Genomic DNA, 27,541 nt, shown 5'->3' with positions numbered 1-27,541 from the left:
GGTCAGAATGTCAAACGGTGAGATGAAGACGAAATTGCTGCAGGCTTCGCTCCTTCCGCCCTATCTCGAAAGGCCATCGGTGGAAACTATTTGCTGGGCCAATTTGCTGGAAATTGTTCTCTCTGGCCACGACGCAAGTCCGACCCAAGTGTGCCCTTTTGAGCGGATGGTTTGAGGTGGTTGAGACAGATCGCGCTTGAGATTGATACAATCCGCGGCATTAATATCAACCTGCTGGTGTGTTGTAGCCTTTGCCGAGGGCGTGGGGAGTTCTGCCAGTAATTGAACGAGGACTTTTCATTCCAAGTAACTGGGTCGATTCGATTCGTGAAGCTGATTTATTATTTTAATACCGGTAAAATGACTGCAAAATCGTGCCCACAGAATGGTCGGGTTATCTTGCTTCTGGGTCTGAATGAATTGATTCCCAAATATTTAGCAACAGCAACATCAGGCTACAATTGAGAAAGAAGAGCTTCCTCTTAACAAGCTATCACATGTCTTCAACACAGAATCGTAATGATTTTACTCAAGTAATGCTTCCTGCCGGGAATCTACACATCTCTAATCCTTTTAATCTCCTTCCCGTTCTGCCTAACAGCACACATCATCAAAGGAGTTACTTTCATAAGCTTTGGTTTCGTATTTTACTAAAGCAAACGCTGTCCCAGGACAACACTCTGCATAGAGCCGGCATTCAGGGGCAGATTAGTCCTTCAGTCCCTTCTCTTTCCCCCTCTCTCTCTCTTTCTCTTACAGTCCATTTGAAGCTTTTTTTTTTCCATGGCAGTAGCACAACATTTTGTGTAGTTTATCTATACCATTTACCAAGGTAACTAACCATTCCCAAACCCATGTCTGTATGTCTGTCGACATGTAATGGAACTCTTTTCACAAACTGCAAACTGCATCCCGCACGTGCTCTGTCCCTACTCCTCCAGGCTTATTCCGTACGATCGAGCATGTTTTCGTTTCGGTACAAAATTGGCAGAATTGCAACTTAACACCAATTAAGTTGCCGAAACCACACACACACACACACACACTATGGGGAATCGTTTCACTATGGCAAACTGTGGAGCGGAAAGAGCGGTTCCCTTCTTTTTGACTCCTCCCTCGGATGATGCACCAACGAACGGGGGCCATTGGTGGTCATTATTTTTCGGAACCAGACCGTAGTTCTGTGGTCGCAAACGGCTGCTTCTGGACTGAAGAAACACACACACATATACCGAGCGTTGCATTTTAATTGAGGGAAGAGCGATGGAACCAGGCTTTTATGTGCGCCGTTTCATGTAGGTTTCATTTTCAAACGCTGCCAACTACAGCGAGCGATGCAATAGAGAGGGGGAAGGCAATTGCAACAAAGTCACATACAGTAACTTCTAATGGTTCTTAATTCTCCGTCATTGCTTCCGTTTTGGGGAGGGGGACGGCGGGCGTCTCAGGGGAGCGCCATAGAGCCGACGGAAGTGGCTGAAGAACTTCAAAAGGTACCGGGGCAAAACTGCACTCTATTATTTTAGTGCCGAGTGCACTTTGGAACGTCATTAGCTGAAGGAAGGCAAGGATTTCTTTGTCCTTGAAGGGGAGAAAGGAGAAGCATCTGCTCCGTTACCGTGTAATGGTACTGTTTTAATAAGCAGAAAATGAAGGCCATTCAAGGACAGGGAAGTTCATTACAATGGTCAATGGTTTCGAGTGTTTGGTAATGTTTCTGGGACAGATGAAACAGTTTGAAGGTGAGATTGAATTTTTCAGTTTTTGACCATCATCGTCGTAGAAAGCTTGCTCCAATAAATGCAATACACACAATGGAGCAAAAACACCGACAGTGCAACACCGTATGTGCTAGCACACCATGTAAATATCACCCTATGCGACGAAATACCAACTTTTTTTTTTATATGAAAAAAAAGCTCCCCAAACAGCTCCCCAACGGTGCAACCCCACTGCAGTAGTTGCAGACCATTATTAGCATGAACGTATACCGACACCGTTCAATAAATCATCCACACCGCCGCCACCCATGAGATCGCTGGTGGGAACACACCTGGTGCCGTGACCAGGAATAAAATACGACGCACACATGGTTTCGAGTTCTGCCGGTATTGCGCCCGACGGTCGGAGAGAGAGAGACCTAGCTTCCACTGGGTCGATCATCTGGACGGTGTGGTTCAACCTGTAGGACCTAGCACGCACACGCAAGTTGTCCAACAGCAAAAAAAGGCAAATAACCAAACAGAACCTTTACTGCATTCTACGCCCCACACACGGTTTGGCAAACAAATCGGAACTGACCGACCGGACAGTACAGTCAGTATGGTCAGTTTTGGTTTTTTTTTTGCTTCTTCTCTCTGTTGTTGTTTTGTCGCGCAACACAAGCACAAACACTAGCTAAACATGACGCTTATGGCATTATGCGCTGGGCTGCCGCTGCTGCTGGTATGATTTACGACGGAAGTTTCGTCGACGGACGGACCCAGTACGGCCAGAGTTTATTATTAAAACTTGACCGACCCGGGCACTGTTGACCAGTTGGCATGTTTTTACTTTCCTCGTTCCCCGTTGTGTGAGCTCATAATTCAAGCTTTCCGTGTCTCCCATTGGGAAGGGGGATGGCGCGGGTTACTGCTCTCGGTTTCTATAGTAACTGTGCCCAGGGAGGCGCAGTAAAAAAACGAACGGAAAGAATAGCTTCCAGCTCGGAAGCTCAGAACACACACACACAAAAAAGAAGCAAAACTCAGACCGGACGGTTGGGATGGCAGTACTGAGACAATTAACTAATTAACTGTCCCCTTTGCTCCGTTGCCTGATCCACCGGATTCTACCATTTCCCCTCTGTCAACCTCTCGAACCCTCCCTCCTGTTCCAATCTGCACACAAAAGGCCGCAGGATACTGTTGACTTTAATTTGTTGTGTTTTGCAACCATTTACTCTCCCTTGTCTGCAGCGGGGGAACAGGCTGGACAGAAAAACATTAATTCTACTAAAGCCCATCCCCACCCCACCCGCCCCTTGGGGCGAAAGGGAGGATACAAAAACAACTCCATTTCGCTTTCCTTATGCAAACGAGGTTAAGCATTCCATTTTAAATGCATTTTTCAGCACAACGCATTGGAGGTTTTGTTGTATTTCTGGTGATACAAGGATTTTCTCTCGCCGGTTGGTGGATCGGATTAGGCATCAGGAATATCTGGATGGCTTACAGGCTTATTTGCTATTTGTACAAAATTGTGTTGTGTTGCTGCCAACTCAGCAGGGAATGGGGGAATGGGCCGGATTACAGCTTTCGCGTGGTGCAAAAACTAATTCGAAACTGCAACAACACACAAATCGGATATTCGAATGGTTCGCTCGTTTGCAAACACGATGCTTTACATGGCACAGATATGGGTGCACCATTAGGAAAATTACAGTCCCGGGAATGAAAGTTGGAGCAAAAAAATAGGACCAAGCCTTTGCAGAGACCAATGTTTAAATAGATATTTCCAGGGAGCGTGACAAAATGCGACATTCGTAACTGCTGCTACAGCTATTATCAATTTACATTACTAATTAAAAGTTTTTTTTTTTTTTGGTTTTACTGCACGTTCCTAAAAGCTTTTCTTACGTCCTTGTACAAAATGTTGTTCATTGTCGGCAAAAAAACAGTAAAACATTCAACAAGTTTTCACCCTCTTAACACGCCCCATTTCACTGTCCCGTGTCGGCGAAGATTACTACACCTGGAAGCGCCAAAAAGCTTCCAGCGCACCTTCCCTCCCCCCTCTTAGCAGGGGGAATGGAACAATTTGTTACCCATTTTTACACGATTTATTTTCAACGACTTTCCGCTTCCTTTTTCCTTTTCTCCGGTTTGCCAGCTTTATCAGGAGGGGGGGGGGTTGAAAAATTGTTTCCCCCCCTGTTCTCACGGGAAGGGAAAAAAGCTCGCTCGGTCGATGCACACACACAAACCGGTGCATTACTGTACATTGAACCGGAGCGGAGTTCACGGGCTGCTAGACCTACTGCGATTGATGATAGTACTACAACACACCAGCATCACCGGGGCATTGAGTTGCCATAATGAAGGCGCCCTGTAAGTGCAGCACTGTAGCTGGTGCTGCTGCTACTGCTGCTTCTAGACAGGAAGGAAGTGTGGTTTAAAAAGAAAACATAACAAACGAAACCCCACCAACCAACGAAAGGACGAAACAAAGGACGAAAGGCGACGTCATTAATTTATAGTGCCGCGCACCGACCACGGTTTGAACCATTTATATTGTGAAGCTTCCGGGCAAATGTCGAAAGAGAGTGGGAGAGAGAGAGAGAGAGAGGGAACTAAAGGGGGTTTTGGAGCCACAAATCAGATCAAACCCATATCCACTAGGACTAAGAAGACGTCTATTCGAAAAGGGAAGGACGGGGCCGTTCCACCTTGTCCAGGGGCGGTGGAAGAAGGCGCAATGCTGCATTTACACACATACATACACACACACACACACATGATACGATGTTAGGTAGGTGTCAGCGTGTGGCGTGAATCGCGCTCCAACCCAGACGTCGAGTGAACTGACCTTTTAATGGTTTCGGTCTCGCACGCCATACCATGCGACCGGTGACCGAGTTTTGTGTCCTACCCCTCTGCCTCTCAACCCTCCCATTCGGCAAAGCAAACAGTGCACCAGTGCATGGAGTAGCGCCAAACCGGGAAAAGCCGTACCTGGGGCGTCCCGGGGTGTTTGTAGCAGATAAAGTGAATAAATTTTACATTTTACTACCGCCCCGTTATACCCAGGCGACTTTTTGATATGCCAGAAAAGAGAGGACAGATGCTCGGAGACGGGGGTTGTGGGGGGGTAGACTAACGTAAAACCTTGGGATCGGTCATGTACACGCCACTCGGCCGCACGGTCGAAAGATCGAAAGGCAAAATAGGACACGTCCAGCAAAGCAGTGCTTTTTCTTCTTTTTCTTCTGTTTTGCAAAAGCTCCCCAGGTGTATGGGTACACCTTCCAGCTAGAGATATCACGAGGCAAAACAAGCGACCTGCACTCTCTTTCTGTCTCTCCATCACGACGGACAAACGACAAATCTTCCATCACATTCAATTTATGAACATGAGCATGATAAATTCTTCCAATCTTGTGTCCACTACCACCACCACCCGTACCGGTTTAATAATTGATGGACGCGCGTTTTCCACGTCGCAAAATCGTCGTTTTAGAACACGCAGGACACGGACCGGTGCGTTAGTAGAAGGAAGCGTCCGGCAGACCACGGTTCGGTGCAACATTATCCGCTCGACCGGGTCAATATTCCAAAGGTCCAAATTTCCGAGTACTTCAAGCTTTTTGTGTGTGTGTTTTTGAATGTGATTGTTATTGTCACATTAGATCCCCATTGGTCCACAAAATTTGTCATTTGTCATTAGTGATGTATCAATCGAAGCTTTAACGAAGTTGTCATGGTGCTGCGTTTTGGTGTGCGCATCGTTAAAATAACACATCAGCGCGTGAAGCGTCCGCCGTTTTGATTACAGCACGATCATTATGTCCCAATGCCCAGCCTGTTGTTGCTTACCTTTTGCATACATGGGCAAAACGGTGTTTCGCTGGAAGTAATAAAGCTAATTAAATAACAGCTCGCTTTACAGATATCACCGCCTCAATGTCCTTAAATGCTAGGACTGGGAAGAGGTCCCAGTTGTGTTAATTTGCTACTTCAGAAGTTCCCACCGCACACACGGAGCAATTAATTAGTTGCAAATGGCATGCGAGCGAGAATCGGTGAAGATCTCTTGAAGTGCAGTTTGAAGCCCTTCTTCGTAGGGCTGTAAGGCTGCCGGCACATCGCAAAGAGACTATCTCAATTAAGAAGCCTTTGCAGTACGATTATCATAGGCAAATATTTACCTACCGGGAGTAGTTTGCACACCCCCCCCCCCCCCCCCTACACTCTCTTCACGGTAGTCTTCCACGGCACTCTGTTGATGACACTCGGTGGCCGATTTATGGCTAGCCGGGCTGTAAATTCTACCAAGTGGAGCTCCCAAACGCAAAGGATCGTAAAAGCTTAGGTCCAGTGTGGTCAAGGTTCGTTCTTTCTCTCACACACTCCCCTGTCCACATCTCTCTTTACGGTTCCTAATTAAGCGATCCATCTCTCGGACGGTGGGGTCGGACGTTCATAACCCCCCACACTAAGCCCCGTCACCCCTGTCCGGGATGGCTTTTGATGTTTGGAATGGGACAATCTCGGTGTTTGTTTGCCGACTCGGGCCGACCGTTTTTCTTCTTTTGCTCCAGCCCGTTTTTGTAATGCACTTCTCCCCCGTTACGGAGCGCGTGCTGCACGCGCTTTTGGTTCGCAAACCCGTTGTCAAGGGCAAGCGCATCCTTTCCGCGTATGTTATGAAGACATTAGCGCAAACTGCACCGCACCGTGAAAGGATGTGCTCGGCGATGATGATGGTAACATTATTGTCAGCAGCTATTCTCTCTCTCTCTCTCTCTCTCTCTCTCTCTCAGACTCTCTCTTTGTCTTTGTCTCTCTTGTAATCAAATGGATGTGGTCACAAGGCGTTCGGTCGGGGACGTTTGTTTGAAGTCAGTGATACCCGGCCAACAGTGCCGAAGGGAATGGACCTTGTGTGATGATACACCGGTATTACCCATGCCTGCAAACCCATTCGGCATTGGACTTCCCCTTCTCCCCTTTTGTCCACACCACCCCTACGCTTAGAAAATGGTGCAGAAACAAAAGCTCTCCCCCGTGCACCGTGCGGCACATCAATTATCTGTCATTTTACAAGATCTCACCCGTTGGTTGTTGCTCGCCCCTACCCGAAGTGAAACGATCGCGCGGCACCCCAAGAATGGCAAACCCGACTGGCAACAGAACTCACAGGCGAACTTGACATTCCTTGCGCGGGCATGGTGTGTTCTTATCGTCCACCCCGACGATGCAGCTCGTTACAATCATCGCCCATCCCAAAGATGGGATGGAGGAGTCCTTCGCTGCTTCGACGTGCCGTCAATGCCGCTGCCGCTGCACTAGCTGCACCGATCCGTGGTCGCGTAATCCCCCGAAGGCCGGCGTGCCGGCAATCCCTTATCCTCTGTCTCTCCCACGTGTGTAAGGGCGATTAAAACCGCGATTGTTTTCCATCGGCCGCTTTTGGGGTGGTGTGTCTTTGCTTCAAAAAAAAAAACGCACACGTACGAAGACAAAGTAAGGTCTGGGGCTGGTGCGCGCACTGATTGCGTTTCCGATTGGTAAAATCCTCACCCCAATCCCCTTTTTCGACGTAATTGTTTCCCTTTTTCATCGCCCACCGGGCACATCTTCCCGCTTTCTCGCATCTCCGTTAGCAGATCTACAGAACTCTTCGCCCGTCTGCCGTTCTGCTGGCAGGCGCGACGGCAAAAGCGTCGTAAAAATTCCCGTCCAATTGAGCTTGATACACGCTCCTTTCCCCCACCCGCCCAGAAAGGGTGCCGATTGGCAGATAAAACGACATCTTCAGCTACAGTTTCGCTCTCACCAACGGCCAACGGCCCCAACGGTGGTCTAGGGGCGCGATCTTGTTCGTCGAGAGGCTGGCGGTAGCGTTTGCCCTCTAGCTAGCAAAAAAATTATAATTAATGGAAATTGAACGCTAAACGAGTTGATAATGGTTTTGCTCCCCATCTCCCCCCTTGAAGCCCTCCCAGGGTGTGCATTTATTTTCACTTCTTACGTCCGCTCTGCATGCCGAGATGCTTTGCTACAGCCACCGTTCTGTGAAGAGTTTTACAAAAAGATCTTGCCGCCTTTACAGGGTTTTCTTGAGGTTCTCATAGTTGTGGGACACTTCCTTGACCCTATTGGAAGTGAACTTGTATGCAACGGGAATTGGATAATGTGACACTCTTTTTGGACAAACTTCTTGTAAATTCTTATTGGATTTGTCCAACACGCTTGCTATAGAGTCCAATTCCCATGACATAAAGTTCTTTTCCCATAAGAAGGAGTCAATAAAGTGTCCTGGAAAACCCTGTAACGCCCTCGGGAAAGAACCGGGTAGGAGAAGCACTAAAAGCTCCCACTTTGGCCACATTCCCCCATTTTTTTTAAGATGACAGACCGGACAATGTGGAAATACGCGCAAAGAGTCCGTCCTTGAGGCAGCGGAACATGCTAGCGATCGCGCGCTCTGCCCATTTGCCAGCAAAGTCAGCGAAAGGGCACTAGCAGCGTCGTTGGTGTAGCATGTGTGTCCTTTGAAGGCCGTTCCACGGTTGCGGAAGTTTCACATCGCAAATCTTCACCGTCACGGCAACGGCTTTTGAGTTAATTCTAACAATAATCACCGACGGATGTGGCGGGCGTGTCTCGCCCGTAACGAGTGTGCAAAGAATTTCCTCCTTTTCCTAAACGCCACCACCCGAAAATGTGACGACGTTTGTTTGATTAGTGGTGCAAGGAAGTGAACATTTTGTAAGCACAAACAGCAGCTAAGCCTTTTTTTTCAAGAAGGTGTGGGTCAAGAAGGTGGGGAATTTCACGACCTCAACGGACTAACCTAACAAACGGCGGCTCAGTTGATTGCGCGACGTCGCGATCGCGTTGACAGTGGTGGATCGTGCCGTATAACGAATGTTACTGGTTCGATGTGTTCAGTTTTAAAATGGTGCTACAATTCCGTATGTATGAGATTAGGCATTACTTTTGCATCATGTTTAAAACAAATCGAGAAGATTATTCAGTTTACTTTAAGAAAAAAAGCCCGTCGACAACGACTTCTGATTGATGAAGTTGTTTGTTCACATTCAATCGTTTGTTGCTTACTTTTCAACGGGGGCTTTTTGTTGTGTTTAGTCGTCATCCATCCACTGAGAACTAGAAAGCCATCAATAATCCCATACGTCCGTGTAGGTGATGACTGCGTAAATATTACATCAGTGCAGTGTTTTTGTGCCTGCTGTAAAGCCCTGTCATCAGTTCCTTCAGTTCAGCACGCTCTGAAGGACGACTACTCCAAAAAGGGAAAAGAAAAGCTTCACACAAGCACAAGGTGCTTCAGGTGCTGCACTTTATTATGACGCCCCAATGATGCCGATGCAGCGCTTCTTGACAAAGTGAACCGTGCCGCGACGCGTCCAACAAGGCCACCCTTCCCCGTAGTGTAGTGTCGGTGTAGTGTGCCTCCCTTTCGAACAACTCAATAAACACCAACCAAGACACGGCCAAGAACTAAGAGAACTAAAAGGGAATTTCCCACGAAGTTTTAAGACGGCGCAGGATGACGCCACACCAAGCGCGAGCCACTCCCAATGTGCCTCGCGTTCAGAGGGAGTTCAGAGATCTCTGCTGGCTTTATTGATTGCACACTCGTTCGTGCCAGACACATTCCATCTCGGACACAAGGTTCCATCCACGAGGAGCTTCTCGTGTGCGGCACACCGAGGGGAGCCCGTTTTTTTAAACTGTTGAATGAAAAATGGCACCGCACCAGCCCTCCACCACAGAGAGAGCCCTCCCGAACGGCCACAATTTCACACCTTTTGCTACCGCCACGGTCCTCGGTCAATGGAGGAAAGGGCGTGTCCTGCAGAGTGGAAGTTGGATATCCCCTATCCCTAAGAACCGATTCAGAACCGACTGGTGAAACACGGTCACGAACCCGTGTGTCTGTGCTTCGGTCGGTCTCAAATCGGGCGGTTTTGCCAATTACTCTTTTGACTGTGTCATATATTTCAACATTTGCTGCAGACCCTGCACGCCCTTCCGATCGTGTGAATGCGAAGCGGTGGATGCCCGTTTGGACCCCGATGGCGCTTGCTGACCTACCCTAACGGGAACCATTGCCCGGCCCCCGTTTTTGTTTTGTCGGTCGTTGTTTGCCTGCCTGAATCGTGAGTCAGGTTGGCAACAGGTTTGCGAATTACAAACGGGGCGAGGGCGGCCCACAAGTGAAGGTGTGCCCGCACTCTATTAGCTTGCCCGATATTGCCTTATTTATTTCCCTTCGTATGAAGGGAAGCTTTGATGGTTCACCCGCGAAAGCTTAAGCTGTCCTTCTCGCCCCTTCTGAGAATGCAAAGGCACACACACACACACAAAAAAGACTGAAATAAGGGAAAAAGGGTTCACAAAAGGGAGGTTTTTTCCTCCAAATTCCTATCACTCTTCGCTTGTTTTATCGCTTCGATCGAAAGCGATTGATTGGGCGGTCCGTGGGAGTTCTCCCTACGAATGGCGGGAATAGATGAAACAGGTTAAATTGTACTCAAATTTTGTCCCTTTTTTGTGCTCCTTCTCAAACCTTCAAGCCTTCAAACACATTTCCAAGAAGAATATTTAATGTGCAAAAAGAAATGGTTTAATATAAAAGCTCTACCAACTTCTTGCATTGATCAATCATGCAGATGGATTGCTGCTTTAGACAATGGATGAAGACACGTTGTTTAATTATCAAGACAGGGACAGGGCCGACAGGAGCGCATCCTTTTTCTCGCGACAGCTTCATTTGTCACGCTTGTTGCGCTGCTTGTTGGTGATGAATCGGGTTCGATGAATCATTTTTCCTCCCCCAACCCTCCCCCGAAGTGTAATAAGAAAAGCCGGTTGCTCAGCCGGTAGTTTAATTTACCCGGCGAACGAGAAGTGAGTGAATTAATCACACTGATTGCACCCAGTGTACCACACAGTCAATGGCGCTCTCCAAATCGGGGTCGATATTGTTTTAATTGTTCCAAAAGCTGTGTTGCCGCTCTTTTGATGTATTTCAGGCCATTAAATTGTGTTTGAAGGCGTTTGTTCTTTTTTGTTCACACGCTCTTTCCTTCCAATCGTCTCGCCTCCGCAAAAGCGAACGTGCCAAACGCACGCGAACCGAACGGCCGAAAACCCGCCGCAACCAATTCCAATTGCAGGCTAATTATACGGATGATGATGATGCAAATTGCTTCTTCGATGATATTTCTCCCAAAAGCTTCCCTCATGCTCCATAGCCATGCCATGCCAATGCTTGGAGCTAAATTGTTCAAAAGCTCCCAGGTAGCGCGGACCTTTGTTTGGCAAACTCACAGCAACACAGTCGGCGAGGCATTATAATCCGTTTGCAGCTCATCTTCAACTCCAACGCCACCAAACACGCGAGGCACGAGCGTGAGCCAATTTGATCATCTAAATGCCCCCCATTTTAAGCCGACTTGTGCCATCCCCCTTGCATCTATTTCAGTTTTCCTTTGAGCAACAATTTTGTAACCGAATTTGAGTGTTTTTTCCTCTCTCTCTCTCTCTCTTTTCACTTTCAGCTTAAGCGCCTGTTTTTTTTTTTGCATTCGGAAATTCCCACCGACCGAACGAAGAGCCATCCATACTGGATCGTACACCACCGATCGAATTCCAATGACGACAGCGAGAGTGTGATCCTCCGTCAGTTTTTTCGGAAGGGAGGTTTGCTGGCCCAAAGGCTAGGTTTGGATGTTGCCAAACCGATAATGACCGTGAGGTCTGGCTGACGACGACGACGACGATGATGATGGAACGATGTTACGATGATCGTAATGGAAGCTGCAGATCACGCTGACTATAATAATGATGGCCGGCCGTGCATATGAATAACTGGGAATAAGGGAGCTCTCTCGTGTGTTCCACAGTTCCTGAGAAGAGATCATCGTGATTATTGTTGTGTTGTCTGTGTGTGTGTTTTTCTTGTGAAACAGTGGAATCATTTAATTTGCCGCTCTTAAAAGAGGAAAAAAGAACTTAGGATCTTCTCTAAACACGCAAACAAACTCATCAAAGACGCACGATCGTTTCAAGAAACAGTAAACAACAAAAAACGATCACCAAAGTCCTAATCCTAATGCCCGCACAAGAGATACAGTGAGTGAGCAGAAAACTGGAGATTCCGAAACGGTTGGTGGTCTCCCATTATTGGGTCAAAGTGTGTGCATGAAAAAAAAACGGACGACCCAGCATTGCCAAGTCATCTCTCCGAATGTGCCAGCGTGCGTACCGTGTTTTCTGATCCGCGTGCCCGTTTTGTTGCGGCAACAGTTTAGTGCCTAAAAACGATCGACTCGTGTGCGTGCTTCTGTGTACAAATTAAGAAGTGGCATTAGCTTTAAGACGTTGTAATCTAGCTTCAGTTCAACCGTTGTGGCTTGGATCATCTCCAATCTTTCCCCCCTGTACACCCCATCATTTCAACATCCACAGTCAACATGTTGAAGAACATTCACGAACGTACCGTGAAGAAGTAAGTGCGACATGATCGTATGTGCGCTATTCACTGTTCCAGCTAACATCCAACTGTCTTTGTCTTTGCAGGGTAAAGGGTAACCACTATGTGGCAACGCACGGTCGCGATACGGTAGATCTGCCGTACGCACAGGCCAACCGGGGCTACTCGACCGATGGCGAGGATAGCCAGCGGGCCCCCTCGGAGCGCACGCTGTCCGAGTATACGGTGGCGAACGAGCGAGCCACACCACCGACTGCGCCGGCCCGCAAATCACGCCCCGAGCACAAGTACCAGAACAACGGTGGCCCGCGGCCGCTCTCTAGTCCACCGACGCGCGCCCCACCGAGGGCACCGTCCGCGCTCAGCTACGATCATGGCGGTGAAACGGGCAGCGATATCTACGTCACATCCGCGGCTTACAAGGCACCGTCGGAAATAAGGTAAGCGCAATGCTCAGGGGGATATGGTAACGGAATCGGTTTTTGGAGCAGGATAGGTTCGTTGCTTGACTTATAGGATACAGTTCTTATCAGTTTTAAGACCAGTATGGGTTGGGGATCAAGTCCAAGATCAGTGTGGGTTCATCAGCAATTCCAGAAATGGATAGGTTGGAGATCACTTCTAAGAAACGGTATGAGTTCTGTATAAGTTCTAGGAGCTATTTGGGTTTGGAATTAGTTCCAGGACTCATATCGATTATGAATAAATTGCAGAAGCATTAAGAGTTCAGGATTAGTTCCAGGATCGATATGAGTTGTGGACCATTGCAAAGGGTCTGGGATAAGGATATGTATGAGGAGCTGTGTGGGTTCAAGATCAGTTCCTAGATTGGGATGGCTTCAAGATCTATTGCGGAACCGGTAAAGGACCAAAACCAGGGTCGAAGTGCAAATACCAGTATGTGATCAAGATCCAGAATTTCCGTCCGGATTTTTATAGGTTCGGCATCACTTTCATGACCGGGATGATTTCAGAATCAGCTCCAGGTGATCATGATCATGATGAGGTCCAAATATAATCCGGGATCTGAATGGGCTTCATGAATCAATTCAATGCCCTCTGGTCAGGAGCTCAACTCCACGATCGATATAGGTTCGGTATCAATTCCAGGTCTGTTATGGATTCGATCACCAGCATAGGCTCAGGATCATTTCCAGGACAGGAATATAGTACGCTAATGTGGTATGCAGTGTGGAGCAATTCAGAAACGGCCTATTCCAAGGTCGTTATAGCTTCAGGAGCAGTTTCAGGGAATATTAATTTCAAAGCCAATATGGGTTTAGAGATCAGTCCCATAACTAGTACAATACTAATGGCAACTTCTTCCCCTTTTCCGTTCCAGTCGTTACAGTGCCCACCGGACGCATCAATCCCGCGGACCGCGCAGTGTGTACAGTGTTGCCAGCACGGCCAAAACGGGTCGCAGTTCGCGGCGTCACGGTGCCAAGGTAGAGGCCATGTCCGCCCCGAACCCGTTCTGCCCGAACGTGAAGGGTGTTTGCTGTCTGATGCTGCTGCTAAACCTTGGCCTAATCCTGATCACACTCGGCTTTGTCATAGTGATGCAGTTCATGGAGCCACTGTTTGTTTGGTAAGTGACGCCTTGAAGTCTTCCAATACCAATCCACTAACAATGTCCTCATCACTCCGCTCCTTCACAGGATCCTGGGCGTGGTGTTCCTTATCTTCGGCTTCGGCACACTGATCGGCAGCATGATCTACTGCGTGATCGTGTGCCGGGATGCGAAGACACCGTCCCAGCTGAAGAACGAGGACCTCTACTGGACGAAGCATTGGCAGAAGAGCATCGGCTACACGCCGCAGGAGATCGACTACAAGACGGATCGGTTCGACGAGCGCGATCGATACTCGGATCGGTTTTCCGTTAGCAAAATGAGCGGCAAATACTCCGATCGCGACATTACACGGTATTGAGGAGTGTCACGTTATTACGATTGTTCAGTAGTCCAGAGAGTTTGTGAGCGAAGATGTAAAGGAGGGGCCTTTCGTTTAATCATCGTGAAAGGATTTTTAATGCAAAAGAATTACAATTTAATACTTGTTAAACTAGACAGGTGCCAAACACCTTGAACCAGCAGTGACAGTTACTTTTACACGCATTAATGCTAACTTATATCGGAGGGAATTGGTTTCCCACCCCCAGAGTCTTTATCCTTTCACAGCCGTCCAACCCCCCGCAAAACCAAGTTACTAACCATTTAAATTAAATGATTTCGCAACGATTTTGTCACACCGCCGCCGGGTCATAGCGCAGCCTGTGGTGCGTGTGTTCGGGTGTCTCGCGCAAGAAGATTAAACGGAACGAACGAATACGAAGCGGTGAATACGAACGAAAGTATAACTTTAACTAGCTGGTAGGGAATTTTAACTTGAAGCAATAATCGTAACCTGATTAGAAGCATAGAAACCAACACAATCCAGTTAAGTTGACGGTTGATAATGATAACTATAATAATAATAATAAAGGTAATCGATTAAACGGCCAATTATAATGAACGAATGAATCCGTCCTCTCCGGTCCATTTAAAAAAAAAATCACTCTGTAAATAATCCAACTTTAATTTAATGTAATAAAGGAATGAATGTTTTTTTTTTAATATCATCATAATTGCGTAATGCAGCATGGCATAATGCGTTGGGGTTTTTTTTATTATTCATCCATGGCTAGTTGTAGACGTACACGTACATAGAAAAACTGTGTTTGCCGTTTCAAAAATGGCCTATCCTTCGGGATTGGTAGATGGCTTAACCGCCTGCTCGCACTACAAAGCTTTGCGTTGCGTCGATTCAGTAATACCGGAGGTAAGAAGTGTACGTTAACGCTATAAAATAGCTTAAAAGGGTAGGTAAGTAAGTGTAAGTAAAATGAGCGACGACTTCGCAGCCAGGAGGAAACACGAACTGCACGTGTTTCGCAGATACTTATACTGTAATTGTGATTGATATTGAAATTAATTGCATCCTTGCTTCTTCTTATCCGCTCTTGCCTATCCGTTCTCTATCAGCTGCTCAACCAGGAGCCTGGAGTTCATTTGTACGTTCATTTACGTTTCAGCACCAAGATACGATTTCTTAAATTCCTTTAAACACTCAACACTAAACTCTGGGGTAAACTCTTTCACCTATTTAACCTTGTTCCTTGCCTGATGCATCGTTTAATCTAATTGAGACAAAAGTGATTGAAAATGCGGTAATGAGGGGAAAAGGTCATGGAGGTCGGGAGGATACGCGTACGCTAAGCGGGATAAAAAGAAAACGGATTCTATCCGAGCCTAATTTAAAAAAACTATTCCCTTACATACTGATACTACCTACTCTCTACGCCTATGATAAAAATGCATTAGCAAAATGGACGCAATTCGTGAGACATTTCTTCGGGGTGGTGCATCGATCTTAGGATAAAAAAAGCGTAGAATGTTTTGTTTTTTCATTTCGAAAAACAACATCCACCTAACTGGCACTGGCAGGAGAGTAGGGGCGGGACAATGGGAGTGATGTAAGCATTGTATACTATGACACACAAAATTGGTCACACACGGGGGGAGGGGAGGGGGGGGAGAAGTTACACCTTAAGCGCGAGATTGATAAAGAAGAACAATTAAACATCCGTCTGCTGTGTGCTTCCCCCTTTCTCGCCACCCTTCGCCCCACCCTTCGAGATCTGTACACCCATCGAGCCGAGCAGATTGGCCGCCGGACCCGGCCCACCGAGCTGCGACTGGTAGCTTTCCATCATGTTGCGCAGCGTGTTGACGTCGATGTTGACCGGTTTGAACGTTTCAATGTCGTCGAAATCATCGCCCGCGGCAGTCGGTGCGGAACTTTTGCCACCATCACCCTCGTCCCCTCCCTCCTCCCCATCGTCGATGGCCGTTTCGAAGCTCTTGCCGATCGTCGTCCCCGCCAGCTCGCGATCCATCTGTGCCATGTACGTCTGCAGCTCGCTCTGGACCGCCCGGTTCGTGCGTGTCGGCGACATGTCCTCTATGTTGCGATCGTACTCATCCTGGCTGTAGTCGCTCATTTCCGACTCGTCCGACGAATCCCACCGATCCTCGGGTATGAGCAGATCGAGCATGTTGCGCACGTGCATCCCAAACGCGCCCGCATCAAAGTCCACCGACTGATGGAACGGCGATTCCTGCGCTACCGTGCTGCCCGCATCCGGTACGGATGTGGCGCTCTTGCTGTTCTGTTGACCTTTCTGTCGATCGTGTGCTCCCTTGCTTTTCGTGCGCTTCGGTTTGGTGGGTGATTTAAGCGGGCCCAAATCAAGCTTGGCCAGCACGGCCTTTGCCGCCTGCTCAGCGTCCTTATCGTCCTCCACCACAACGCCATCGTATTCCGATTTCTGGTCGAGAAAATCGCTCACCATCGAGGTGAACGTTTCCGCCGCCGCGTTCGCGTTGTTGCCATTGAGCGAGAACAGCTTCTTCGCACCGTACCGCTTGGTCAGCAGCTGGTCGAGCTCTTCGGGCGAAATGTTCATCCAATCGTCGCTGTCCGCGGGCGGTAGCTCCGCACTCTCCCGGCGCAGCTCCTCCACGTCCCATTCGTTGCGCTTCAGGATGGAAACGATTTCCTCCCCTATCTTCGGGGTGGTACGCATCGAGTCACGGTTTTCTGCGTAGTATTCCCGTGCTATCGCCAGCAGCTTCGTATGCTCCTGCGAACCCTCGATATTGTCCCGGAAGTATCCCTTCGCTTTGAGCGATTCGTAGTAACTCTTCCACCCCTTATCCGTGTCCCAGTCCGTGCGGGAAGTTTTCGCCTGCGATGCCAGTATCTCGAACCCACAGGCCAGCTTCACACCGAGCATGTGCGCTTTGTACGCCGGATCGGTTGACAGAGGGATCGTCCAGCCGGTCCGACGGTCCGGCAGGTACCGGCTCTGTGCCAACATTGCGTACAAACACTTCGTAAAGGTGACGCTAACGTTGACGCAATTTTCCGGCGGAAAGTAACGCATCGCCCGGCACGCTTTCAGATCGATCGGATCGCGCCCACAGAAGGCCAGCACGGCCGGTGCGACTAGTTGCGGGTTTTCGCGCAGCACTGCCGCCACACCAACGGGCACACTTACCGTCGCACGATGGTGATGCTCCACAATGTCCTCCGGGAAGCCCTGAATCCGTTCGCGTATGCATTGATCTACCTCGGCGCTAACGCAATACTTTGCCCCTTCCGTGCCACGCACCCGTTCCAGTGCATCCTGTATCTCTAGCGACTCCTGCTGCCCCTCCTCCCTGGGCTGCACCAATCGCAGCGTGCCATTGCAGATGAAAACTTTCCCCTCGCAGCTTTCCGGATTGGCCCAGCGGGGCAACTGTTCGGCCGCCTCGATCAGCAGGAACTCACCGTCCGCATCCACAACGCGCGCCACCAGCCCGGGAATGCGCTCGGTCAAGTGAAAGAGCAGCGCGACAATGAACCACTCATCCTGTATGTTGTCACCGACGTGGGAAATCCCGTACAGATGAGAGGGTAGTTTCGCTAAAAATAGAAAACGCGAACAAAGTTCAAACATGACGCTCACTATGCTGTCCCCCCTCCTCCATCGCACGCACTTACCATTTGCCGTACCATTCTGTCCCTCGGCCGCCTCGATCAGCATGCGGGAGTCGTTTAGCAGCCGCGGCACGACACGAAATCCGTCCCGATGCCAGATGTACCGCTGACAGAACGCTTCCGCCAACCGGTTCACCTCCTGCAGCAGTGGCTCCAGGGCGTGTTCGTTGTTCTCCAGCTCCACATCGGACGGGTCGGATGGGCGGGCAGGAAACAGGAAGTACTCGACAAAATCGTCCTCCCGGATGGACTGCAGTATCTCGCGGTGTGACATCGTTTCGTTTATGCAGGAAGCTTGGAATAGTAGCGAACCTTTTTGGACTAACTGGTTTGCCTTCGACAGGGTGTTTGCCCTCGCCCCAGCAGATTCAATCGATATTGCCGTAGAGAGCGAGAAGGAGGGGGAAGAAGTTTAAGGACGACGCAAACAAAGCCTTCCCCTACTCCGGAACCTTTCGACACGTGATTGATGTGTGTTTCTGCTAGCTGGCACTAAATTGTGATTGTGCAATGGTGTGGGGATGCGTCACTAAATATTATTACACTAACTAAAGCTTGATTGTATGCATTTTTTTGCAACTTTTTTGAACAATTTCACGTTCCGTGAGCTGTGCGCGATTTGTTTTTGCACAAACCGCCTTTTGTGTTTTGACAGTTGACAGTTCGTGCGTATGTTTAGCACACATGGTTCAACACTTCACTTGAAGCGCAATTTGTGAAATTTACACTTGGCGCGAAACAAATGTTGAGAAATGTTAAAAATGAATATTTTTTGGAAAAGTTTGGAGCAATACTGGCTGAAGAGAATGAAAAGTTAATAAAGTTCAATTCATTTTACTTCATTTTTATATTTCTTGTGATAAACGGGGATTTGAATTTAAAAAAAAGTCATCAAGTTCAAGGCCAGCTTTGTGTAGACGGCAGCTAACAACAGCATGGGGGGAAAGATGCAAAATGCAATTCAAAGTAGAATTTGCGATAGGAAAGTTCACTGCTCTTTGTACGGGAAATACAATGTTTTACTAGCATTTTCCATTCTTTCGTCGTATGTTTGCATTATTGTATCTTAAGCACTTGTTTTCTCACGATAGTATTATCAGCTTTCAGATCTTTTCCAACATTATGAAATAGTTCTGCACTATTTATCATGAATCATCGTTCTAGAATTATTTCCCCATCTATCTCAAAGGATCGAAGAAAAACGATGCATCATTCCTTCACTATCGTTACGTAAACACCCGCAAACTACCGGTCTCTTGAACAGCCTGACTTTGTTTACATCGCCCCCGGAAATGCACAAAAATGCTTATTTGCGACAAAGGAACTCTTTCACCCCTTTTGTTTTACTTGTTCAACACCAATAAATGAGTTTTATTGACTAAGCATACAGCAAGTTGCACCAAACATACAAACTAATACATCGCCTTCCTTATCATACACAATCATCTCCGCCTCCGAACCGAATGCATGGATGCCGCCGAGAGGGCCTACTCGCCACCCTTCTTCTGTTTCTTGTTGTAGTCCTCCAGCGCCGCCTTGATGGCGTCCTCCGCCAGCATCGAGCAGTGCAGCTTGACCGGCGGCAGCGACAGCTCCTTCGCAATGTCCGTGTTTTTCAGCTGCCCAGCCTGGTCGAGCGTCTTGCCCTTCACCCATTCGGTGGCCAGCGAGCTGGAAGCGATGGCCGAACCGCACCCGAACGTCTTGAACTTGGCGTCGATGATCTTCCCATTCTCGTCCACCTTAATCTGCAGCTTCATCACGTCACCGCAAGCCGGAGCACCGACCAGCCCGGTGCCGACGTTCTTGTCCTTCTTATCGAGCGATCCGACGTTGCGCGGGTTTTCGTAGTGCTCCAGCACGTTCTGATGGTACAGGGCGGCCGGTACGCTGCGGGCACGCGAAACCTTCAGCAGGGTGCCGATGTTGCGCGGCAGAGACATGATGATTATTGTGGGAGTTGCGTATTTCGATTCACAAACGATTTCAATGTTACTTTCCACAAGCAGGTTCAACGCACAAGCACGATTGCACTCCTCGACAAACAATTGCGTTGTGGTGTGGTATTTTGATTGACAACAACAAAAACCAGATGTTTTGCTGTGCTGCGCGGAGCGCCGTGTTTATATCGTGTGGTTGAAAAGTTCTTGGTGGGAAGCTGGGAAGGAAAATCGGAAAATTCGTTAATTCCTGCAAATTTTAGAGGTGATTTAATTTAAAGTTCTACTATAAAAATCACCTCGAAAGTTGATTCATCGGGGTTGCTAGCAGTATTCAGATCTGATGTTATGAAAACTGCTATCTGCTCACGTTTACTGATGAAATCATCACAGCCGATATTTTGCCGGTTTTGAGATATCTGTTATCTTTATTTTTGATTTAACAACAACAAATTATCAATCCACGTTTTAATTCACAACAGTTATCAATAAAAATGATTCTTTTTCACAAAAAAAGATATTCCGAGACTAGCATTGTTTGTAAACAAACAGCTGTCAAACGCCACGAGTTGAAGTAAACAAAGTGCATGGTTTTACGTTCCCTTTCTGGGTCATCAAAAACGCACAAATTTGTGTAAAAATACGTCCAAATCGTGTAAGAACTGTAGTTAAACATGTCCGTAAGCTTTACCCGTCGAAGTACACGGTTGGAGCTGCTCAGTGCACGGGCATTGCCACAGCAAAAGGTCATCGTTATAACCGGTAAGCTACCAAGACCAATCCTTCTGTTCGTCTCCTGCACTAATCTACCTGCTTGCCACTTTTTAGATAAACTAGGCTTTGAACCAAATGCAAATAAAGTCACAACCAGCTGGCTAAGCGACCAGTACGGCGATAAAGCTACCCCCGCCGGTGTGACCCATTTGAACGAATCGTCAAAATACCTGCTGCTGATCCTCTCGCAGCTAGAGCGCCGATTTGAACCGCGCCAAATATTCCACTACATCGCACAGTGCAAAAAGGATGCCACCGTCGAGCACGTGTTCGTGTGGATTGTGGAGCAAAAGCTGCAGGAGCCGTTTCTGCGACCCTACCTCGAGCATATGGCCGACAGTGTGATAACGTTCGAGGACCGGCAGCATCTGTTGCTGCTGGTCAAGAAAAGCACCGGAGCCGTCACGCACAAGTATTACGAGTTTGATCCGCTGAAAGATTCGATCACTGTTGTGGAAGCAAAGCGAGCAGCTGCGACCAAAGCAGCTACGGTTTCGATGGAGGAAAATCCACCGCCGAATCCAGCCAGCTTGGGTACGTTCAAAATCGATCTGAAGGATGAGGAGGTAGCGGCGAAGAATGCACTCACGTTGCCCTTTGAGTTGTAAGTATTGCAAGTTGTCTTTTTACGTTCGATTTTGTAATAATTTGGAACGTTCTTTTAGCTTCAAAACGCTCCCCGAAGGAGGAAAGATCCTGTACCACCCGGACGCTGAGGATGATCTTGACGAGGAGGATCCCGACGATGACTTGCTGATATGAGTTCCGAAATACACACACACGCTCCCGTGGGACAGGAAAACGCAAAGAAAACGCAGCATTTTGGTTTGTTTCTTTTTATTCACGCGTAGTATCTGCACGGGATAGGTATATATATAATTTGATAATAAGTTGACTCCTAAACAGGCGGCTGTTGACAGCGGACATTTTGAGTATAGGCTAGAAGGTACTAACTAGAGACACGGAACACTCACACTCCCTCACTCGTAACATCATCTCCGCGGCGCGCAAGCTACCTTCGTTCAATTGGCAGTTTTTGACTGTTGCAAGAACACACTTACAAAAACACACACATGCACACATACAAACAGATAGGAAAATTTCGTCTTTGAGTAAGAATTTAGTCTTTCCTTAATCGCGCAACAGGATTCGTAAAAGCAATTGACTGATTTCCGTTGGAAAAGCTTTTAAAAAGGTTAGCCTTTTTCGGTGTGGGACCGGCCGGAGAGAGCGGGGGAAACACGCTCCATATCGATATGTACGTGTGGCGTTCGCTTGGAAGGTTTCGGTGATTTAGGAAAGGGACAGGTCAACAATCAACACAAACAAAAACAAATGGCACTAACACTTCCCTGCTTATATCTAGGGCCTCTGAGCTATTACCCCGCTTGTTTTCCCCCCACACCCTACGCTAGTTCGACGTTACCGATTCAACGTCGATATCACTCTTTGGATCCGCGGCCAGGCTGCTCCAGCTGGTTGATTTACAATCGACGAAGCGGCCCAATTCCTTCCGCTCCGCTCCGGCCACCGCACACGTTTCCCGGATCGAGAAGAACTGTGACACCAGCTTGTCCAGCTGATGGACCTGCTGCTGATCGTCCGCTTCCTGCCAGTGTTCGGCCCGATCGTGCCGATCGCCGGAATGCCCTACCGGGTGTTGCTTTCGCTCCTTGGCACGAATTTTGCTCGTGGCCGTGTTTGCAGTTGACCCACGGCGCACTGGCAACACCTGCCGATGGGTATGGCGTTCCAGCAGTTCGTTTTCCACCGTCCGACCCTCCCTAAAGGTAGCTTCCGTGACGAGAAATCGTGTCGCTCCGAGCAGTGCTTTCCCTTGCAGCAGCCGGGCACCCCAAACACCCTCCGCTAGAGGTAACTTGAGCTTGCCCGCTCCCTTCAGGAAGTGGTTGAAGCTGTGCAGTGGTCCGGTCGGGCTGTCCTCGATCGTAAAGTGACTAGCGGCGACGATCGTGCCCACCGGATCGATCCACTCGACGGCGAGCGAATGGTTGGTAGCGTTTCCACCCTTCACCCGCTCCGTCTCGAGGGGTGGCGCTAGCCGGAAGATGAGCGCCGGTTCCGCATTCGTACCGATGATGCGGGGAAAGTTGCGCGACAGCTGCTCCTTTTCGTCGTACTCCGTGCTGACCTCGAGATGGATCAGGCGGCGGGCGAGCGGTGTGCTGCGCGTCACCTTCGCCGTCACTACGGGCGATATCCACGTCTCCAGTTCGCTCCAGCCGGTCCCCTGCATTGTTTCGTGCCGCACGAGAAAGCCCCGGTACGTGTCCCGCTCGAAGTAGTGCGTAATTTCCCGTATCCGGCCCGGTTCGTACAGCTGCTCCGTGCTGGTACGCCCGTTAATGCGCAGCAAACTGTGCGCCACGTTTAGCAGGGCGCCGTCCGCAGCCGTCGCAACGTCCTCGTGATGGTACACGTTCTGCCAGTACGCGTGCAGATTCGGATACTCGGCCGGGTACGGTCCAAACATCCACTCTTCCAGCTGCAGCACGATCGCCTGATTGACCATCGCCTCGAACTTGCGGCCAAAGAACAGTTTCTTGTGCTGGCTGGCCTGCAGCCGTTCCCAGTCCTCCGAGCGAAAATTGTTCGGGCTGCACCCGCACCAGTCGACGATGTGGCGGTACTGGCATTTGCAGCCCAGCTGCCGCTTCCAGTTCGTCATGTGCAGATTGTTGTTCGTGTACGTGTGGCAGAAGCGCGAGTTCCTCAGCGCGGTGTGGAAAAACGATTCCGCCGGCAGGATGGTGTACTCGAACACGCGCAGCAGCCCCTGGATCAGCTCGTCCCGCTGGCCCACACCGTCCCCGGTGACGTAGCGGGCAAAGTCACGCGACAGACACACCCAATCGCTACCACCGTCGATGGTAATGCCGGCCGGTAGGGCCCGATCGCCGATGCGCCACATCCGATTGTCACACTCGACGAACGTCATGTCGAGGCCCTGCTTCTGGATGAACCGCTGCACCTCGCGGCCATGGTTGCGCACAAAGTTTTGGCCCCGGTTGGCCGTCAGGAAGGTGACGAGCTGGTCGACGGTTTTGAGCGGGAAATCACTCTCGCTTAGATTGAGCACAAAGTCCCACTGCCAGCCGGACTCGTACAGCAGGTACTCCATGCAGGAGAGCAGCATCTGGAGCAGCGACGCGCCGCCCCAGATCGAGGAGAACCGTTTGCGGGCGAGTCGTATGTTGGGGAATTTGGGCTCCAGTTTTAGCAGCTCACGGTAAAGATACTCCTGGCGCTGTGAAGCAGAGAACTCGATCTTAGTAAGCCTGTGTGTGTGGTGTAAAAGCATAGCAACCGCCGGTTTAGCTTACCGCATCGATATGTATGTAGTAGTAGTGCCGTGGGTTGTACAGTGCTTTCAGTAGCCGATGAACCTGCCGAACCGCACGGCCGTTTAGCGTCAGCAGGAACGCAATGCGAACCGTTTCGTCCGCACGCTTCGGAACAGTTTCTGTGCTTTGGGCGGCAAATTCTAAAAAGAGTGTCGAACATTATTCAAAAACATCCAGAATGACCGGCGTGGCGCCAAAACGTACTGCGTATGCCGGTTTCGTACACGTTGATGGTGAAGTATCCACCACAGGCCTGCTTTGGATCGCCGGGACATTTGATGTTGCAGCTTGAGTCGGGCAACTTGGCCGACACTTTCGGTACCTCATCGCCGCAGAAGCATTCGTAGCTAGAAGATGAACAGGAAAGCAAAAGGAACGGTTATTAAATATCCTTTTCCTCTCCGGTAAGTCTCTTCCCTTTCGACTTACCCATACTGAACTCCCGCAAACGGGTAGCCCGACTGCAGACACAACCGGATGCACTTTTCCGGCGAGTTGTTCGTCTTGAAGGTGGAATAGTACCCCGACAGCAGCCGGAAATTCTTCTCATCCCGAAAGCATCCCAGCGCCCGATTCGGTGAATGATCCCCCCGGGGGCAGAACGTTGGCAGCCGCTGGGGGTAAAACTTCCCCGCCTTTATTTCACACGCCACTTCCACAATTTTCGCCTTGCACGACTGACTCTTGGCACGGTGGATGGCGGAAACGGTTTCCTTGCGCGTGAGCTCACACGGCGGCACAAAGTCGAGCTCATCGAGCCGGAGTACGTGCTGGTTCGGCTGCAGTTTGCCATCATCCCTAGCGGCACTACGGCCCTGACGCCTAGCTGCGTCGGCAGTGTCCTTCCCCCGGTCCTCTAGCGGCGCGTTATCACCGGGTGCCGTCCTTTTCACGTACTTGTCGTACAACTTGCGGCTCAGATCGCGCTCCGCGGACGATTCGTTCCCGGACAGTGGCATGCGCAGAAGCTTGTACGCCAGAAACACCTGCCCGGCCACGATCATAAACCCGATCAGCACGAACACTTTGTAGCGCCATAGTAGGCGCAGAGGGAACTTTTGCATCGCTATTTTTCAAAACACACCTGCCCACCTACCAGACAGACGGTGAGCGGTTGCTAGGCTGGAGGGAACACTGCACGTGGACCTTTCAATCGCGTGTGCATTGGAGACTGGATTGCGCTGGGTTGCGTGAGGAGAATGCTACCGAACTGTACGGAGGGACCGATTCCGGGCTAGCCAATGCATTCACCTACCCGCGATGGACATGATCGTGGCGCGCAAAGGAAGGGCAGCTACGTTCACTTGCTCGTGTTGTACAAAAATCAACCCTGAAAAAAGCGAAGACGTGTTAACTAGCCAGTCGAGTAAAACTGTCGACGCATGCACAGAATTGGACGAACCAGCACACTGCCTACGACGTACGATTACGTGGATCGGTGCGAAGAATCAAATTACATCTAATTAAGAACCGCCGTCGTCGTGACTTGCTCCAGATATTGGAGAACCGCCAGAAAACAGAAGAAAGGGCAAAGAAAACTGCACCAACGGAGCGCGAACAAGAAGCAAACGAACTGTTTTGACAACACGAGCTTTGTTGACATGGTGGAGAGAGCATTCGGGGCGGTTGGCTCACGCTGCAGGTGCAATTTGACATTTGCAAAGAAACGTGCATGATTTGACGTTTGACACTGCTTGTTGTGTTTATTTTTTCAAAATTGCACAATGCCATGCAAATGGTAATTGCATTTTTATCCCCTAGAATCTAACCACTTTGCTTCCACCGATAATGGACGTCACTTTTCGGATCTGGAGCAAAACTGCTCCACAGTGTAGAGTTACACCGTTCCAACGGCTTATGTGTAAACTGCTCCGGCGCTATCCCACCGCTATCCACGAGGCACGTGCTCTCGAGCTGATACATTTGCACAACGTTTGCCCTAAAACGAAACTGTTTTCGCAGCACATAATCTGCATTGCTCAGTTGGCACGTGGTGCTTGCAGCAGAGAGAATACCACGTGGTCGAACACAAGCGTCAGTAGTTGTGGTGGAAGCCTGCTTTTGTACAATTGGCTTATTTTTGACTACCAGAAAATCAATCATTCCAACATAGGTCGCATTAACAGAAACTTTCGCTTTCCATACACCGGGAACGAGGGGCGTTTTCAGAGCAGTGCTTTCAAGCGGCTGGTTATCGATTACGTTGGGTTCTTGCTCGATTGTGTACCGTTCAACCGTAACCAATCGTTGGCGAGGATTAATCCACTCGACGCTAATGTTATGGCTAATCGTTTGCGCAAGGGTTTTATATTTTGGAAACTGAAACATTAGCACAGGCTGTTTATCAACAGTGAGCACTCGATCAAAATCGATTACCTCATTATCGACCCAATCGATCGTGTTTGAAATTTGCAGCTTAAAGTTGGCCAGTTGTTTCACTACCGCCCGGTGAGGCTGAAAGGTGTCTTTCGGCTTCACAAACACTTCCAGCTCGAGGCGATGATCGTTCAACAGTGCAGCATGTCGTATTAAAAACCCTTCAAATGTGTTTCGATTAAAGTAATGTGTTATTTCCAACACTTTCAACACTTCGTATCGCTCGAACTGGTTTTCCTGCGCATTGATATAGAGCAGCACGTGTGCAACATTTAAAACGGAACTCATTCTTGCCTCGTGCTTTGCATCCTCATGGTGATAAACGCTTTGCCAGTAGGCATTCAGATTCGGCACACCCGAAGGATACTTTCCGTACGCATACTCTTCAATCATGAGCACAATCATTTGCTCGTAGATGGGATTGATTTTTCGCACCGCATAAATGCTTTCCGTTAGGTGTCGCTGAATATTGGGAAAACTACTCCGCCGTGTGGTCAGTGGGCTACATCCCGTCCACTCGACCGAGCGACCCTTTGGGCAGCCCTTGCCACGCACCCAACTAATAAGCCGCAAGGTGCTGTCGTAGTGCGTTTCACAGAAGGGAGAGTTTTGTAGCATTTGGCCGAAAAAGCTTTCCGTGCTGTGTACCGTATGCTCCATGATGGCCATCATTTTCGCCACCAGGTCATGGCTTGTATCCAAAAAGTAGCGTACAAAGTCACTGGATAGACAAAACCAATCATTGCTACCATTCGTCACAATACCGCTCGGCGGGGCACGATCACCGATCAGCCACATTCGATTTTCACACTCAACAAACTGCTTATCGTAACCTGCCCTGCTGATAAACTCGTCCACCGTTACCATTCTCTGCATTAGGACGAAGTTTCGTCCCCGATTGGCGGTCAGGAGTTGTGTTAGCTTGGTAATCGTTTTGATAGGAAAGTCACTTTCGCTCATGTTAAGAATAAAGTCAGGATTCCACGACGGCAGGCTGAGCAGGTGCTTCATAGCGGACAACAAGGCTTGCAGTTGAGTGAAGCAACCCCAGGTGATGGTGTGGCGCTGACGGGATACGTGTATGTTTGGAAAATCCTTCTCCAGCTTTAAAAGCTCACGGAAGAGATAGTGTTGTTTCTGAAAGTGTTGACGATTGGTTGCAATTTTGAATGATTCTTTAAATGTTGTTTTAATTTATCTTACCGGATCAATGTGGATATAGTAATAGTGATTGCGATCGTAAATAGCTCGCAGTAGTCGGCGAATTTG

The 27,541-nt window shown here is 49.0% G+C and overlaps 7 protein-coding genes across 10 annotated transcripts in view; 3 read left to right on the top strand and 4 right to left on the bottom strand.

Moving 5' to 3' along the window:
* The window catches only part of LOC120948163 (uncharacterized), an 86,927-nt gene extending 72,070 nt beyond the window's left edge, over positions 1-14,857 (top strand). For all 3 annotated transcript variants that reach the window (XM_040364213.2, XM_040364210.2, XM_040364214.2), the window contains 4 exons: positions 11,294-12,243; positions 12,315-12,668; positions 13,571-13,819; positions 13,890-14,857. In XM_040364213.2, the coding sequence (XP_040220147.1) occupies positions 12,209-12,243; positions 12,315-12,668; positions 13,571-13,819; positions 13,890-14,163 (912 nt within the window). In that variant the 5' untranslated portion in view covers positions 11,294-12,208 and the 3' untranslated portion in view covers positions 14,164-14,857. The remainder of the gene's footprint in view (positions 1-11,293; positions 12,244-12,314; positions 12,669-13,570; positions 13,820-13,889) is intronic.
* Positions 1-27,541, top strand: part of LOC120947541 (alpha-tubulin N-acetyltransferase) — a 600,156-nt gene that overhangs the window by 432,107 nt on the left and 140,508 nt on the right. The gene's annotated exons all lie outside the window — the stretch shown is intronic.
* LOC120948162 (protein ecdysoneless) lies at positions 14,858-18,477 on the bottom strand. 2 transcript variants are annotated; one of them, XM_040364208.2, is made up of 2 exons: positions 17,821-18,477; positions 14,858-17,742 (listed from the first exon to the last, which is right to left on the bottom strand). In XM_040364208.2, exons 1-2 carry the CDS (start codon positions 18,089-18,091, stop codon positions 15,848-15,850), a joined length of 2,166 nt encoding a protein of 721 aa, XP_040220142.2. In that variant the 5' UTR covers positions 18,092-18,477; the 3' UTR covers positions 14,858-15,847. The 2 variants fall into 2 exon arrangements, with proteins under 2 accessions (XP_040220142.2, XP_040220143.2); XM_040364209.2 differs by having other exon boundaries at positions 17,833-18,477.
* Positions 19,154-19,887, bottom strand: LOC120947334 (iron-sulfur cluster assembly scaffold protein IscU). The gene has a single exon (XM_040362560.2). It carries the CDS (start codon positions 19,758-19,760, stop codon positions 19,305-19,307), a length of 456 nt encoding a protein of 151 aa, XP_040218494.1. The 5' UTR covers positions 19,761-19,887; the 3' UTR covers positions 19,154-19,304.
* Positions 20,063-21,348, top strand: LOC120947335 (elongator complex protein 5). The gene is made up of 3 exons (XM_049607292.1): positions 20,063-20,519; positions 20,586-21,135; positions 21,197-21,348. Exons 1-3 carry the CDS (start codon positions 20,432-20,434, stop codon positions 21,291-21,293), a joined length of 735 nt encoding a protein of 244 aa, XP_049463249.1. The 5' UTR covers positions 20,063-20,431; the 3' UTR covers positions 21,294-21,348.
* Positions 21,632-25,609, bottom strand: LOC120947330 (xylosyltransferase oxt). The gene is made up of 5 exons (XM_040362555.2): positions 25,299-25,609; positions 24,326-25,226; positions 24,101-24,243; positions 23,876-24,036; positions 21,632-23,799 (listed from the first exon to the last, which is right to left on the bottom strand). The coding sequence occupies exons 2-5, from the start codon at positions 24,958-24,960 to the stop codon at positions 21,943-21,945; spliced, it is 2,796 nt and encodes a 931-aa protein (XP_040218489.2). The 5' UTR covers positions 24,961-25,226; positions 25,299-25,609; the 3' UTR covers positions 21,632-21,942.
* On the bottom strand, positions 25,661-27,283 carry LOC125908419 (xylosyltransferase oxt-like). Its single transcript, XM_049611165.1, has one exon. The coding sequence runs from the start codon at positions 27,281-27,283 to the stop codon at positions 25,661-25,663; it is 1,623 nt and encodes a 540-aa protein (XP_049467122.1).

Source organism: Anopheles coluzzii, chromosome 2, assembly GCF_943734685.1.
Source record: "Anopheles coluzzii chromosome 2, AcolN3, whole genome shotgun sequence".
Taxonomy (NCBI): Eukaryota; Metazoa; Arthropoda; class Insecta; order Diptera; family Culicidae; genus Anopheles; species Anopheles coluzzii.
The sequence above is the reverse complement of the archived record's forward strand: the minus strand, read 5'-3'. Positions and strand labels throughout refer to the sequence as shown.

Bases quoted from the DNA above. Each gene is read 5' to 3' on its own strand.
- LOC120948162 (XM_040364208.2), bottom strand. From the start codon at position 18,091: ATGTCACACCGCGAGATACTGCAGTCCATCCGGGAGGACGATTTTGTC. The intron at 17,743-17,820 runs GTAAGTGCGTGC...TTCTATTTTTAG, and splicing joins ACAGAATGGTACGGCAAATG to CGAAACTACCCTCTCATCTG.
- LOC120947334 (XM_040362560.2), bottom strand. From the start codon at position 19,760: ATGTCTCTGCCGCGCAACATCGGCACCCTGCTGAAGGTTTCGCGTGCC.
- LOC120947335 (XM_049607292.1), top strand. From the start codon at position 20,432: ATGTCCGTAAGCTTTACCCGTCGAAGTACACGGTTGGAGCTGCTCAGT. The intron at 20,520-20,585 runs GTAAGCTACCAA...GCCACTTTTTAG, and splicing joins AAAGGTCATCGTTATAACCG to ATAAACTAGGCTTTGAACCA. The intron at 21,136-21,196 runs GTAAGTATTGCA...ACGTTCTTTTAG, and splicing joins CTCACGTTGCCCTTTGAGTT to CTTCAAAACGCTCCCCGAAG.
- LOC120947330 (XM_040362555.2), bottom strand. From the start codon at position 24,960: ATGCAAAAGTTCCCTCTGCGCCTACTATGGCGCTACAAAGTGTTCGTG. The intron at 24,037-24,100 runs GTACGTTTTGGC...CACTCTTTTTAG, and splicing joins GTACGAAACCGGCATACGCA to AATTTGCCGCCCAAAGCACA. The intron at 23,800-23,875 runs GTAAGCTAAACC...TCTGCTTCACAG, and splicing joins ACTACATACATATCGATGCG to CGCCAGGAGTATCTTTACCG.
- LOC125908419 (XM_049611165.1), bottom strand. From the start codon at position 27,283: ATGAAGCACCTGCTCAGCCTGCCGTCGTGGAATCCTGACTTTATTCTT.